A 15,737-nucleotide genomic window follows, 5' to 3' on the forward strand; every position below is an offset into this window, starting at 1 on the left:
ATTTTGATAATGTAGACTTTCTATCTGTTGTAGTGCCCCACTTATTAAGCCAAAGAGGAAATGGTCAATATCTAGAACACCAAAAAAGGATACATATCTCGGAGAACTGCACACATGTCTCACTGTTGGAAAAAAAAGAAAAAAAAATTCACATGGTTTAAGTCCACATACATTAATGCATCTCTTATCTTAATGTATTTGTGTCACTAAATAAGTTGTTGGTTCGATCAAGATGAAGTTTTCTGGGAATTAGCAGACAGGAGCACAGAATGCAGGTGTACTGTACAACAGAAAAACAATCCAGGGCACGGAGAGCCCTTCATATTTATGAAAACAAATGGGACAATGTAAGAAAGAATTCTGAACAAGCAGAACGGTCAGCCCACACCAAGTTAACCTGGACCTCCCAGTTCATGTCATGGATTTTCTTGAAAAGTATTAATGTAAGAATTTCTATTAATGGGACCTATTAAAATCCAATAGTTCCACTCTAAATACTTTTAGTAAGGGATTTTTCTACTTTGTCTCATTGGCAACATTTTAAATAAGGGATTTAAAAAAAATAAATACAATTTTATGAACAAATGTATACTTTTTTTCCACAGTATAAAGATTCAATTAACATTAGTCAGTACAATAACAAGCATTAACCAATGGTACAAGATTGAGCATTAAGAAACTGTTATAATTATTATTTTTTGTTTTTGTTTTCACCATACATAATGATTTCTACAACACATTTTTCTGTGAGTAGAACACATACTACATTGTCGCAAAAAAACATGTATAATCTTTGATTCAAATAGCGATTTATTATAGGTCTTCTGAAAATATGACCAGAACCGCTGGTTCGAAAATATAAATGCAAAGAAAAGTTGTGCAAATCAAATATGCTTCGTAGCATGCCCTCTTGGAGACACAGCCAGTAGACTCAGCAACAAAAAACTACAATAGGAAAGTCTGAGGAGCTCAGCACTGATCAGAAAGAGCACATTATTGATTTGAGCAAGTTAGGGAAGTCACTTGGAGCATTTTTAAAGCAGTTACAGGTCCCAAGATCAGTAGTGCAAACAATTACTAGTATATGGTGCACTCTAATTAAAAGCTTACAAATGGCGTCCTGGAATGGCCCAGTGAAAGCCCATATATTAATCTCATTGATATGCTGTGGGGTGACTTAAAACGGGCTGTACATGTAAGAAACTCCTCAAACATCTCACAGCTGAAAGAATTCTGCATTGAGTAATGGGGCAATATTTCCTTAGACTGATTTCAGAGACTGGTGTAAGGCAGTCTCACTTAAGTAAGTAAGTAAATAGCAAATTGGCCAGGCCCCCATGGCCTGCAGCCAGAGATGTGGAATAGTATCGAGACACCATCAATTATACCCAAAACCCTTTAATCTTGACCAAAATACACTGATACAATCACTTGTATCCATATTGCTCATAAAAGGTGAACCTCTCCTGAAGTGCAACAGCCAGTATCAGTCATTACAACAGTACTGTTGCTTTTTGCTGAAGTCTTACCCCTCAGTTCCACCAGATACGTGTCAGCTGCATTGCGGCTCTGCGACAGCAGTCGATCTGTTAGGTTTCACTGGAGTCACAGTGGATGTGTTAACTTCCACTGGGTCCGCTGCCCTGCATATCTGCTCCATCCAAGCTGTGGCAGTCTGGAGCCCTCCAGCGCAGATGCGTAGACCTTCGACATTTTAAAACTATCTTCATCAAATAGTTATTGGCCTTGTCCATCGAACAGGCTTTCATCTGGTTGTACTGGAAAGACCTCCAGGGCCTTACTCCCAATTCCTAGAAGAATTCTGTGGATTTATTGCAGATCTTGTGACTCGTTCAGATAAGTCCGAAAGAACACAATGTGTTTCTTACAGAAGTACCTCATCAATTTTTACCGATGTGAAGTATGGCTTTCACCGCGGCTCTGTTCTGGGCCCTTTGCTCTTCTCTCTATATATTTCAGCTCTCGGCCAAATAATTTGGAGACAGACGACACTCAGCTGTATGTGCCCATAAAAGCTGATGGTAAATCTCAAATCATAAAATTAGAGACCTGCTTGTACAGGGTGAGGAAATGAATGAAAGAAAACTTAGGAGCAGGAAAGAAAACTTCCTGCTCCTAAATTTGGATAAAACGGAGATGGCGGTCATTGAGACACCATGTTGATAAGTAGGGCTGGGTACTGTTAAGAACCTCACGATTCGATTCGATTTCGATTTCGATTCTTTAGGTCGCAATTTGATTCAATATCGATTCGATTCAATATTGACTCAAATGCTTCGATATCGATTCAGTAATAAGTAGTAATAAACAAATAATTCTTTAGAGTACCTGTTGATAATTTTTTAATTAAAAAAAGTAATCTTAAATTATAAATCTGTCCTCCAGGAATTTCTAGTCCGAATTGAAATGTAAACACAGGTACTCAATGTGTTTAGTTATAAAATAGTGAAACAATAGTTAAACTGAGAAAGTACCATTGTTTCTGGGACTGCATGGTACATTTTTGTCTGACATAAACATAGAAATGACCCCAGTCTCTCCGCCCTCTGGCTAGACACGAGGGGGTAAACGTTGACACTGACCCCCCCTCTCTCCCCGGAGGAGAGTGCTACTTGCGGGCGCACGGTGCAGCGGCCAGGGTGAGACCGGCTGCGCTGGGAGTTTACTGTCTCTGAAAGAGCGGTGCGTAAGACATCGGCTACTCGCCTCCACAGCTCCGACGGTGTTTCCACGGCGCATCAACCTCCAACCCTCGAGCGAGATCGCGGGTAAGAAGCTTCCAGCTGCTGGAGGCGGGGACCAAAAGGTCCAGCGAGGGACAGCGGGTGGTCGCTTGCCTGAATCGATTCAGAGGATTTTATGAATCGATATTGAAATGGGAAAAAATATATTGCAATGCATTGATGAATCGATATTTTTACCCACCCCTATTGATAAGGTGACAGTAACTCTCGTATACTGTGTTATTTCTCAAAGTTCAACTGTCAAGAATCGAGGTGTTACTTTTGATTCTACCCTCTCTTCTGATCAGCACATCAAAGAAGTTACCAAGATAGATTTCTTCCACCGGCGCAATATAGCTTCTTGACGGTGGACGCACAGGTCCTGATTCATGCCTTTATTTCATCGAGACTGGACTATTGCAATGTCTTGTTTTCGGGGCTTCCGCGTGAGAGCACTAAAAGTCTTCAGATGGTTCAGAATGCTGCAGCTAGAGTCTTAACGCATACAAGAAAATATGACCATATTACACCAATCCTAGCATCTCCGCACTGGCTCCCAATACATTATAAGGTGCTGATGATGACATACAAAACTGTACACGGCCTCGACCCGTCGTACATGTCAGATCTCATTACACCATATATTCCAACTCGTACATGATGCTCTCCAGGTTTATGAGGAAGTCAGCTGGCTGCAGGGCTTTTTCCTCTCGGGCTCCCTTCCTCTGGAATAACCTCCGATCTGACTAGTGTTGTCACGAGACCAAAATTGTGACTTTGGTACAATACCTGCCTAAAATATCTCGACACGGATACTGAAACGATACCATGGCGGAAAACTAAAACATCATCAAAAGTAATGGCATAAATTCTAGATGACAGAATGTGGAGCTTAAAATGATTTATTTCTTTTTATCATATATATATATTTTGTAAAAGCTGCTGAGCTTTATAGCTTCTGTATCTGTATCCAAGGAGACAAGTGTCTTCTTGTTTTGTTCATTTGTCTTGTTTGCTCTCAGAGATGATTAACTAGCCTGATTTTCCGTAAAAAGCTCAGTGCTTGTAGTAGAAAAAAACTATCAGCACATTAACTACAATTTTATTCAGCGTGAAAATAATGAACATAAATGACATTAACTGTAAGTCTGGCAATTCATAAAATAAGATTACAACTGCAAGCAGTGATGTACGGGCCCTCGCAGTCCACGCGTGTCGGGCTGCGGCGTTGTCGGACTGCGCGCTCACCTGTTACAAGCATGTCATGACGGGGAGAAAACAAGCAGTGAACGTCATGTCAATTGGATGATGATTGTCTGACGTCCTGTGTCCAGTGGGTGGCGCTATGGATATGACACAGTATTGATGCACAGATCTATTCATGGCGACTCCCTCTAAATTCCTGAGAGATTTGGCCGAGATAGGAAATTGTATGAAGAAGTTATTAGGACTCGATGCTTCATGACGAAGGATTTTTATGGCGGGCACCGCCACGGCCAGCAGGTATGACGTAGGATAAAGATTTCCATAACTTTTCATCTTCAAGGTCAGAGGATCATACTGAGTGACTGTGAAGTCGGTGGTGTTACATCTGTCGGAGGAGATAATTTAAGTACGATGATTGGCAATATTTCCAAATGGCGGCCAAAAGCAAAATGGCGGACTTAGTATTGATGCAGAGATTTATTCGGGGAGACAGCCTCTACACTTATGAGCAGTTTGGTGTGGATAGGAAATTGTATGTTGAAGTTATAAAGCCTTGATGCTTGACGGCGTGAGGAAAAAATGGTTTCCACCGCCCCACCCACTAAAGTTTGACGCAGCTGAATGATTTCCATAACTTTTGTTCTTCAAGGCATGAAGAAGATAACTGAGTTAATTTGAAGACTGTGGTGTTTAAGCTCTTGGACAAGATAGTTTTCAAAGTAGGCATGAATTTGGGAAAAATGCCGCCACACATCAAAATGGCTGACTTCCTGTTGGAGTGACAGTATGGGCCCCCAGACTTTTTTGTGCGTCTGGTCATGAGGAATCTGCGTACCGAATTTCGTTTGTCTACGCGCATGTGGAAGGCAGGGAAGAACATTAGGGGGCGCTACAGAGCCTGCAGGTCATGACCCCGCCCAGTGACAATGCAGGATCGTAATTTTCGCCGGATGTGACGTATATTCCAAATTTGGTGAGTTTTTGGGTATGTTCAGGCATCCAAAACTGCATTCAAACTTGGACAAGAAAATTTCTTTCCTTCCAATTACAATAGGGACCTCGCAGGTCTACCTGTGAAGATGTGTGGCGGCGTTTTTGAAAAATTCCTGCCTACTTTGAAAACTATCTTGTCCCAGAGCTTAAACACCACAGTATTCACATTCACTCAGTCTCATCTTCATGCCTATAAGAACAAAAGTTATGGAAATCATTCATTCTGTGTCAAACCTGGTGGGCGTGATGGCGGGCGCCATTTTTCCCCTTTGCTGTCAAGCATCAAGCCCTTATAACTTCCACATACAATGCCCCATCTCCACAGAATTCCTCATAAATGTAGACAGTCATGCCCTGAATACATATAGACATTCATTCAAAGTCGACCATTTCGAATTTGGCGGCCTTCATGAAATATTGCCCGACATCATACTTTCACGTCTTTGTCCTACAGATTGGACACCACAGACTTCACAGTCTGTCAGTATACTCCTCGGACCATGCCAATCCTTCGTCATGAAGCATCGAGTCCTAATAACTTCTTCATACTATTTCCTATCTCGGCCAAATCTCTCAGGAATCTAGAGGGAGTCGCCATGAATAGATCTGTGCATCAATACTGTGTCATATCCATAGCGCCACCCACTGGACAAATGAAGTAAGTTTTATCTCAGTCAATTTGGGCTTCCTACATGCACGTACATGAATAAAATTTGACATGCATGTGTGTTATGACAAGACGGACAAAAAACTAATTTAGACCCATACTCTAAATCCAACAGGAAGCACTCAATTTGGATCAGAAGCACTTCAAAATATGGTGTGAGTGATACAAGTTGCCACTAGATGGCATTGTTGTCTTTCAAGTCACATGTATCCTATCTGAATAACCTCTGAATAATTCCATTCCATTCCAGGAAGTCAGCCTCATATTTATCAGATTTTACTGAAACTTCAAAATGTGGCAGCATGCACTTCATGGAATAAAAACTAGCAAACAAAGCAGAAATTAGATCAAAAGCTAGACATTGATAGACAGCCATGAATACATTTTTGAAAGAAGGCATTTCTGTGGATTGCATGAAGTTGTTCTGACTTTACCTGAAAGCGCTTAATACTGGCAGAGGCAACACATAGCGTTTCAAACACACGTTGGGAGAAGACGCTGATATTCACTCCCCGCGTACACTGTCCCAAACACAGGCAGTTGCCGCCTCCGTAAACAATGACCAAGCAATAGGGCTTCAGCCGCAGCGCATTTGGACGGCAGCATGCCCAGACGCGCGTGGACTGCGAGGGCCTGTTCATCACTGCTTGCAGTTTTAATTGGCCCTTGATGTTGATTGCTAGCTTCTTCAGAGGGTCAGTCTCAGCGAGTTCCTCTAGTATTAGCTTTACATTGTCCTGCCAACGAGAAACAATCTTTTTATTCTGATCAACATCACATTTCTCTAACGTTTGTTTTTGTTTTCTGTTCCGACAAGCTGCAAGCTATGTCGCTCGCTTAACTCTCTATAGCTTTTTCCCTCTCCTCCTCTCTTTCATTCAGGCTCCCTTCTGATGACCACGGGCCCCTGGGACCATCTACCTCTCCTGGATCCTGCTGCCTCCAAATACTGACAGGTCTGGATCGTCACACCCTGGGCTCCGCTGGATCATTGCTCTCCTCTGTTTCATCTCCTCATATCTATATTTTTGTAAATGAGCGGTATCAATAAGGCTTTCAATGTAATAAGTTATTACATTATTACATTATACGCAAAGCCCTTATTTGTAAATCTTGATGCCTCTTAACTCTGATCTCTCTGTCCATTACTAATTATCTTGTGCGGCTAGCCCTCTTCCAGGTCACCGGGGTGGACAGGAGGTCGTGTGGCTCAGGCACCACTTGGTGATGCCTAGTCCTGCTCAGTCGTCTCCTGGATCAACTCACTTTACATATGTATCAGACATTCTGTCAATGTAACTTGTAAACTGTATTTTGTTGTTCTTTTCTGTACATGTGTAGCAACTAATAATGTAGCAACGGCTCATAATGTAATAATTTAAATGTAATAAAAGTTCATAATGTAATAAAATCACGGACGCATAACGTAATAAGGGCTTTGCGTATAATGTAATAACTTATTACATTAAGAGCCTTATTGATACCGCTCATGATGTAATTACAGCTCATAATGTAATAACAGAATATTCTGAGAAAAGTGTTGCATTATCATCATTTTACCTCTCAAATAAAGCTGCAAGTAAAGCAAAAGGCACGGGCTTCAGTGCATTCGTAAACTAAATTAGTGAAACCAAGTATCATTTAATAGTACTTGCATTCTCACATTTTATTGATGTATAAAATTGAGCCACTAGGTGGCACCCATGAGTTATTTTTTGCCTTTGAGAATGCTGTGCTCACTTCTACTGTGACTATTGTAGGTAAGCAGCACTATTTGTGACCTTTAAAGTTCAATTAATATCATTGTTAAACCAAGCCATCCACCTTATCTGTTTAAATGATGTATTAAGATGTTTGGTAGGATAATGGTGTATGTTTTAGCTAGCGGCTATTATTAGCGGCTAGCCGATTATTACATTATGAACTTTTACTACATTTAAATTATTACATTATGAGCCGTTATTACATTATTAGCAATTTTTACATTATAAGTTGCCACGTGACTATTGCATGTCAGTCCGTCCAGGAAGAGTGATCCCTTCTCTGTGGCTCTTCCTGAGGTTTCTTCCATCATTTTTTTTTTTTTTTTTACCCTCTTAAAAGGGTTTTTTTTCCATCAAGTTTTTCCTCACTTGGATCGAGGGTTTAAGGACAGAGGATGTCACTCACTGTACAGATGTAAAGCCCATTGAGGAAATGTGATTGAGATTTTGAGCACAGAGCAGACTGGAAGTCACGAACTGAAACAACAACATAACATCCAGTTCCTTTAAAAAAAAAAAAGAAAAAAAAAGAAAGAAACACTCAGTGTTGACCGCAGCACAAAAATCTCAAAAATTGCAGCTGGTGGGGGTTGCTGGACGGCGGGTGGTGGAGCAAAACCAGATTGGAGTGGACACCTATCTGGTGGAATCTCAGGGTAAGCTGTATGTGTGAAACGTAATTCATCACAACCAGATCTTTTAAAGGTAAGACCTGCATCAGACAATAATAAACAGCTTATTCAGATCATGCAGGCATCTGAGTCAGATGCCCACTTGAAAACTGTGTTCAGTTTTGAGTTAGAGAAAATTTTTGATAGGTTTGGATTTCTTACATTTGGTATTGGAAGTAGGGATGTCCCGATCCAATCTGCAGGACTGGGATCGGGGCTGATATGGGCATTTTTCCACTGATCGGGATGGGCAATTTTGAACATGGACCCAAGCCGATTTTTGGGGGTTTTTTTGTTTTGTTTTTAACATCAGAGCACAATTTGTGGCAGAATGCATACACACACGTAACATTACATCTGGCAAAACCTGTGGATAAAAGGTCTGCAATGTAGAAATAACTTAAATTAGGAAGTGAAAGCAGTCGCTGCAATACGACCGTTTCGTGAAGGGGTAACAAAATAGCTGCATTTAATACTCCTCGGCACATAAAAAAACAAACACTCAAAGAAACACAACAAGTTCATTCAAGCAATAGAGGCAAAGACACCAGAGCAACAAACACTTACGGATACTCTCAAAAGGAAAGAGAAATATCCTCAAGACAGCCACATGGCCACAAATATTACAGAGAAGGTAATTTAATTCATCCCTCTGGATAACCAGCTCATCTCCGTGGTTGAGGATCAAGGTTTTCTTCGTTACCTAGAGTTTTTGAATATATGGTATGCCCTACCATCTCGGTATTACATTACATTGACTCCACTTTAGAGTTACAACGTGCCGGTATGCACACTAGTTTGGTGGGTCTCACACAGCAGAGCATGTAAAACAGGCAATCGTGGAGATGCTAAATACTGTGAAATAGACAAGCAACGTGTCCACGTCATTTTATGTGACAATGTAAGAAATATGAAAAAAGCAGTGGATGATATGGAGGTACCAAGCGTGGTCTGCGTCTCACACACTTCGGCTGGCTATACACAGACTCACATGTCTGTGATGGGAATAACAGCATTAAAATAAACAGCGTTACGAACACCGTTACTTTTTTTCAGTGACAGGTAATCTAACTTATTACTACTTCCATCATTACAACGCCGTTACCGACAAATAAATGTGGCGCGTTATAAACTGAAGCTACTCACTGAACACATAGCAGCCTCACACACACACAAACTAGCAGAGCTAAGCTGCAGCTATGGCGTGTCCGGAGGGAAAGTTGGCGATTTCAAAGTAGAAGTAAAGACTAGAGCTGCACAATATATTGTTTGAGCATCGTCATCGCAATGTACGTGTGCGAAATAGTCACATCGCAGGGTGATGTAGGAGGCAAATAAACTCATCTAGTTTCAAGGGTACCTGAAACACACTGTGCATGCAGACTCTGCATGCGCAGTGATCCACCAAACACATTAGTTCTTAATCAGTGTGCCGAAGCAGACCATGCCCCTGGACATGGAGTGAGTCGCTAGTAACAACATTGAAAAATGAGCAACAAACAAGAGAAAATCACCAAAAACGAAGACTTGGTGCCAAAAAGAAAAGCAATGTCAATGATCTGGAATTATTTCTGCTACAAGAAGGATGAAATTGATCAAACACGTGTTCTGTGTCGGCAGTGCCTTACATCTGTTGCCACAACCAGAGGTATCACAACTAATTAGTTTGACCATTTACGTCGGTACCACACAGCTTGCGTGACATTTAGCTCAGTTGGTAGAGTGAGCGTCCCATGCGCTGAGGCTCTGCAGCGGACCTGGGTTCGACTCCCGGCCTGGGTCCCTTTGCTGCGTGTCACTCCCCCTCTCTCTCGCCCTGTTTCCTGTCACCCTTTTCAACTGTACTGTCAATAAAGCCATAAAGGCTAAAAATACTTTTAAAAAAAGAGCAAAAAATTTTACTTTGTCACTTTCTAGGATGCATGATGGTTTAGGTTTGAGGATCTGCAGTGCCAGCTTGCTGTATCAATTGCCACACTGGTGCATCTCTACAACAGAGCTGCTTGGTTCTGTGTGAACAAACAATGGTGGACAACATTATGCTGCCTGTAAATTCATCTAGCATGACTGATTTGAGAGTGTGTTAGTGCTGGTCTGGGGAGGCATACCCTTGGAGGGTCGCAGAGACATCCATTAGGCTCGATGTCACAGTCAACCGACTGCAGTACCAATTCTTAGCGTGATAGTCAAATTTTACACAAGTGCCCAAGGTCCCAGGTTGGACTCTAACCCTGGGCGGCTGCAGCGAGGGGAAAGCCTCTGTACATGGGATACCAACTCTACTAACTGGGCTAATAGGTGACCCAGGTTTCACAAATTAAAAAGACACTTTGCTTTAGATTTTGTCTTTTTCGAGGGAATCCATGACATGAACTAAGAGATGCACATTTGCAGGAACAATGTAATTTTCCTCAGCTGGTGACATTGTGTTCATTAGCAGGGTTATCGGAAAATTGACTGACACCTCCTGCTTAAAACCAGAGTTCAGAAGGATCGTGAGGCATCGCTTTCACGGTCTGTATTCATATTGAAAATCAAGATCAAGCAAGCTTTTGCCATTCTGCTCCACGGGAGGTTTCTGTCCTCCCTGAGTTCACCTTAGGACACATGCGTTACCGTCAATGTCAATTTAAAATCACACCTCATATGAACTTATATGTACAAAGGCCTCAAGAGCCCCCTTGCTGTTGGGCAGGCACATAGAAACCTCCAGGATGATGCACTTGGTGAATGTGCAACATTTTTTATGCACATGTGACAACAGCGCTGCTACAGCTCCATCCTCGGGGAAACACTGCCAACAGAAAAAGCTGGAGAAATAAGAAACTGCAAACTTGTGTAAAATAAATTAAAACCATACCCCCCGCCAATTATTTATGAGGACTTAATTTGCAAAAAAGAAAAAACCATAATGCAAAAAACCAAAAACCTGACTGATACTACCTGGAGGGCGCACACTAGGGCTGTCCGATAAATTATATTTTCATCGTCGCGGGTGCTGCCGTGGCCCCTCTCCCGTCCCAAAGCACTCACAGGCGACCCAGTCCTCACTCAGCAGTCCCTCCCAGCTGTAGTCAGAGCTGGAGGAGATGTTCACCTCTCTGTGTCCATAATGCCAATTGCGCAAGTGCGAAGTGACCGCTGGCTGATCTAAATGTAAAAATGTTTCTGTCTAAAATAAGTCACTGCACTAATAAGTTTATTTGTAGTTCAACCAACCTCCATCGATACCTACAATACAACCATAAAGACCTACAGAACAATTCAAAACTATCGTTAGCCGTTAATGGTAGTTAATGATAACGTTAGTTAGATTAAACTTCATTAAAAGTTCCAACTTTCTTTTTATTAAACATTTTATTTATATAACATTTAAATATGATACTCGTCTGATAGTATCAGAGGCGCAGTATTGGCAAACTGAACCAGTGTGAATAGATGAGCTGGCTGCGCATATGGAGGTCGTGTCTATCGGATGGTCCCTCAATCAACTTACTACAGAGAAATGTCCCACAAAGCAACGTTACAGAACCAAACTGGGGTAACGCAGTTACTGTAACTGTCTTTGGCAACGAGGAAAAAAATACCACAGCTGTACGTGGAGAAGCGTCTGTCCTCCCGCCTGTCCTACCTACTCCTCGTCACATTTATGCCCGAAAAACAGCGTCTGTCACCAGCAAAAAACTTTAACTCACAGTGTTTGTGATGAAAAAAAATCTCCACGACCGTCAGCCCGCCAGACCGAGACTTCAGTGAACTTTCCCCCAGAAAAAGCCTCCATCTACATGAGTGAGGGAGTCAGACAACGACCAGTTTACTAATGGCAATTATGTAATTATGTAATTTATAGTGAAAAACGTAACTTTGTCACTTTCTTGGATGTTTGGTGGGTCAGGATCTCAATCACTCCTCCTTGAACCGGCACCTTATCGTGGTGGAGGGGTTTGAGCACCCGAATGATCCTAGGAGCTATGTTGTCCGGGGCTTAATGCCCCTGGTAGGGTCTCCCAAGGCAAACAGGTCCTAGGTGACGGGTCAGACTAAGATCGGTTCACTCGCCCCTGATGAAAGCAAGAATACCAAGGACGTGCACGTCGCCCGGATCGGCGTCACCGGGGCCCCACCCTGGAGCCAGGCCTGGGGTTGGGGCTCGCAGGCGGGCGCCTGGTGGCCGGGTCTCTGCGCACGGGACCCGGCCGGGGGCAGCCCGAACGAGCAACGTGGGCCCGCCCTCCCGTGGGCTAACCACTCGCGGGAGGGTTCAGAAGGGGCCGGTGCAGAGGGATATGGGTGGCAGTCGTGGGCGGGGGCCATGGCGGCCCAATCCCCGGATGGTGACTCTAGCCATGGGGACATGGAATGTCACCTCACTGGGGGGGAAAGAGCCTGAGCTGGTGCGGGAGGTTGAGCGGTACCGACTAGATATAGTCGGGCTCACCTCCACGCACAGCCTGGGCTCTGGAACCCAACTCCTTGAGAGAGGCTGGACTCTCTTCTACTCTGGAGTTGCCCGTGGCGAGAGGCGGCGAGCTGGTGTGGGCTTGCTTATAGCCCCCCAGCTCAGCCGCCATGTGTTGGAGTTCTCCCCGGTGAACGAGAGGGTCGTTTCCCTGCGCCTTCGGGTCGGGGATAGGACTCTCACCGTTGTCTCGGCTTATGGGCCGAACAGCGGTGCAGAGTACCCGGCCTTCTTGGAGTCCCTGGGAGGGGTACTGGAGAGTGCTCCAACCGGGGACTCCGTCGTTCTCCTGGGGGACTTCAACGCCCACGTGGGCGATGACAGTGTTACCTGGAGGGGTGTGATTGGGAGGAACAGCCTCCCCGATCTGAACCCGAGTGGTGTTTTGTTACCGGACTTCTGTGCTAGTCACAGTTTGTCCACAACGAACACCATGTTCAAGCATAAGGGTGTCCATTTGTGCACGTGGCACCAGGACACCCTAGGCTGGAGATCAATGATCGACTTTGTGGTCGTGTCATTTGACCTCCGGCCGTATGTCTTGGACACTCGGGTGAAGAGAGGGGCTGAGCTGTCAACTGATCACCACCTGGTGGTGAGTTGGATCCGCTGGCGGGGGAGGAAGCTGGACAGACCTGGCAGGCCCAAACCTATCGTGAGGGTCTGCTGGGAACGTCTGGCAGAACCCTCTGCCAGGGAGATCTTTAACTCCCACCTCCGGGAGAGCTTTGACCAGATCCCGAGGGAGGCTGGGGACATTGAGTCCGAATGGACCATGTTCTCCACCTCCATTGTTGACGCGGCTGTCCGGAGCTGTGGCCGTAAGGTCTCCGGTGCCTGTCGCGGCGGCAATCCCCGAACCCGGTGGTGGACCCCGAAAGTAAGGGTTGCTGTACTGCGTCCACCAAACAACTTTTTTCTTGTCTCAACCTCTACAGCAAGAACTTGGATGTATGGCATTTTTTTTTTTGCCCTTTTTTTTGCTGAGTTTTCTGTGATCAAGTTCATGCAGTCAGTGTGAATGTATATTAGTTAGGGGCGTTTCACTCACTATTTAAAGGTATGGTAAAGTATGGGCTTTAACATTTGCAAAAGGTGTGAAAATGGAGTAATATAAAATCTTGTAATTTATTTGCATTTCTGTAATGAGTTTTAACACTTGGAAAAAAGAAAAAAGTTTTTTTTTTTTAAGTTTCAAGGAAATTGAAATAATCTTTCTTGGTGAAATCTACAGTCAAAATAGGATAGAAAAGTAGGTTTTTCAGCTCCAAAGCTATATTTTGCATGACCTGTGGGACATTTTTTATGCCGGACCAAATAGTTTCTAACTGTGATAGAACTACATCAATACCTCAATAAGATTGTTCATTTGAATCTTTTATTTTCTTATTTTTTGGATTATTGTAACAATTCTACATCAACTATTAATGTGAATACATGTTGCCAAGTAGGCCTATTCTTAGGGTTTTTGAATGTATGGGAATAATTTCAACCCAACCCGATGACAAATAAGTAATTTGGTGACACTATAATACAAAAAATATATAGTGTAATAATATAAAAAAGTTATGAATTCTGGGTGAGTTCACATAGAATGACCCTTAAGACATGAGTACCTCTTAGCATCAACTTTGATAGCCACACAACAGTTCTGTGCCGCCTCTGAAACACTGTCCTCCTCCCAGCTGGACATCAACTGCGCTGACTGTTCATCTTCCCCTGAGAACAGCACAGCACAGTTCAGAATCAGAATACTTTATTATTAATCCCCGGGGGGAAATTGTTTTTGTTCCAGATGCTCCATGCAAAGTAGAAACAGAAATATAGCATGAATGGAAACAAGAGACATTAAGTTATAAATAAAACAATTAAGTAGACAATAAAATAAAATAATAATAATAATGATAACATTATTACAGTTACGTTATTTAATTGCAATACATATAGTTTGTATCAAGCCATTTTCTCAAAAGTTGGATAGCTTAAAGCTGAAGTTGTGAAACAGCTATAGGTAAATGCATTAATGAAATAACAAAAAAATGGCATTTTTATTCATCTTACTAAAATGTTATTAATAGGCCATAATTTGAAGTGTGAAACGACTTTTCTCATCCTGTTTATAATGTCACATCAACAAGCGATTTGTTATACATTTTGCTGGATGGCCAAAATCAATTAGCATGTGCTTTTTTGGCGTTAGATTAATCTGGATAGGCTATTTGGGACACTAGGCGCAGTTGTATGACACTGCCATTTCTACTTTTAACAACATCACATAGGCCACTAACCAGCACTAATAACAACATGTTATTGTTCACGTTACATCATTCTCGAGTGTGTTGTGTTTTCTTGACATTATCCTCACTGAGTATTTTAATCACTTTATTCAGTGAATATATTTTGTTGGCTGGCTAAAGGCTTAGCATAGCAACCACGTCTAAAAGGCTAGCATGCTAACGCTATCGTTTCGATAACACTTGGTGCCAATGCACGGTAGAGTTAGCTGGCTGGCTAGTAGAAAAAGAGATAACCCACCTGAAATGACAACGACAAACACGCAACTCTGCTGTTTAGCCGAAATTATTGCATCGGGAATTGAGCCCTCAAACCAAAGCATTTTTACAAGCGGTGATATCTGTCCCTGGTTTTGTGACGATGTTTACCAGCGAAGCTACGTCAATTCATTAAACGAAGCTGCTTCTTTCTATTTCCTAACCTGGACACTGAGCACTGTGCTGATCTGCTGCACAGTGATAGGGGCTCAGACACTTCTTCTTCGAATGTCGTTTCGGCAAACTGTGCGCTACGAAGCGTAGTGGCGCCCTCCACTGTCAATTATTGGTCACTTCATTTCATGTCCGAGTGTACAAGCCAGTACACAAATCTACAGTACAGAAATCTATAGAAGGGTGGAAGAGGGGGGTTATGAAACATTCGGCGCTTTGGGATTTCTGGATTTCACAAACATGGAATTAGAGTCTACTACTACTTTCGTAGTTAACTAGCAAAATTATAGCCATTGTAAATTTTACGCGATTAAGGGGAAACATGGCAGGTAAAAACATCGTTTTTTATGCACTGGTCAATTATGAGATTTTGGGTCAATTTGCTTCCATAACATGTCTCTTTCAGACTAGTGGAAAGAAAACATCCGAAATACAATACATATGCTTAAAGGCCGTTTTCTCAAAATGAGTTTTTTCTCATACTCTGAGCCAAAAATCTGCACTTCAG

General features: G+C 42.7%; 1 protein-coding gene across 1 annotated transcript in view; it reads right to left on the reverse strand.

Moving 5' to 3' along the window:
* ubxn4 (UBX domain protein 4) overlaps window positions 1-15,279 on the reverse strand; it is a 137,342-nt gene extending 122,063 nt beyond the window's left edge. The window contains exons 1-3 of the mRNA XM_030428494.1: window positions 15,039-15,279; window positions 14,120-14,222; window positions 94-122 (exon numbers count right to left, since the gene is read on the reverse strand). Of these exons, the coding sequence (XP_030284354.1) occupies window positions 94-122; window positions 14,120-14,222; window positions 15,039-15,120 (214 nt within the window). The 5' untranslated portion in view covers window positions 15,121-15,279. The remainder of the gene's footprint in view (window positions 1-93; window positions 123-14,119; window positions 14,223-15,038) is intronic.
* Window positions 15,280-15,737: the final 458 nt, after the last annotated feature.

Source organism: Sparus aurata, chromosome 9 (genome assembly GCF_900880675.1).
Source record: "Sparus aurata chromosome 9, fSpaAur1.1, whole genome shotgun sequence".
NCBI classification, from domain to species: Eukaryota; Metazoa; Chordata; class Actinopteri; order Spariformes; family Sparidae; genus Sparus; species Sparus aurata.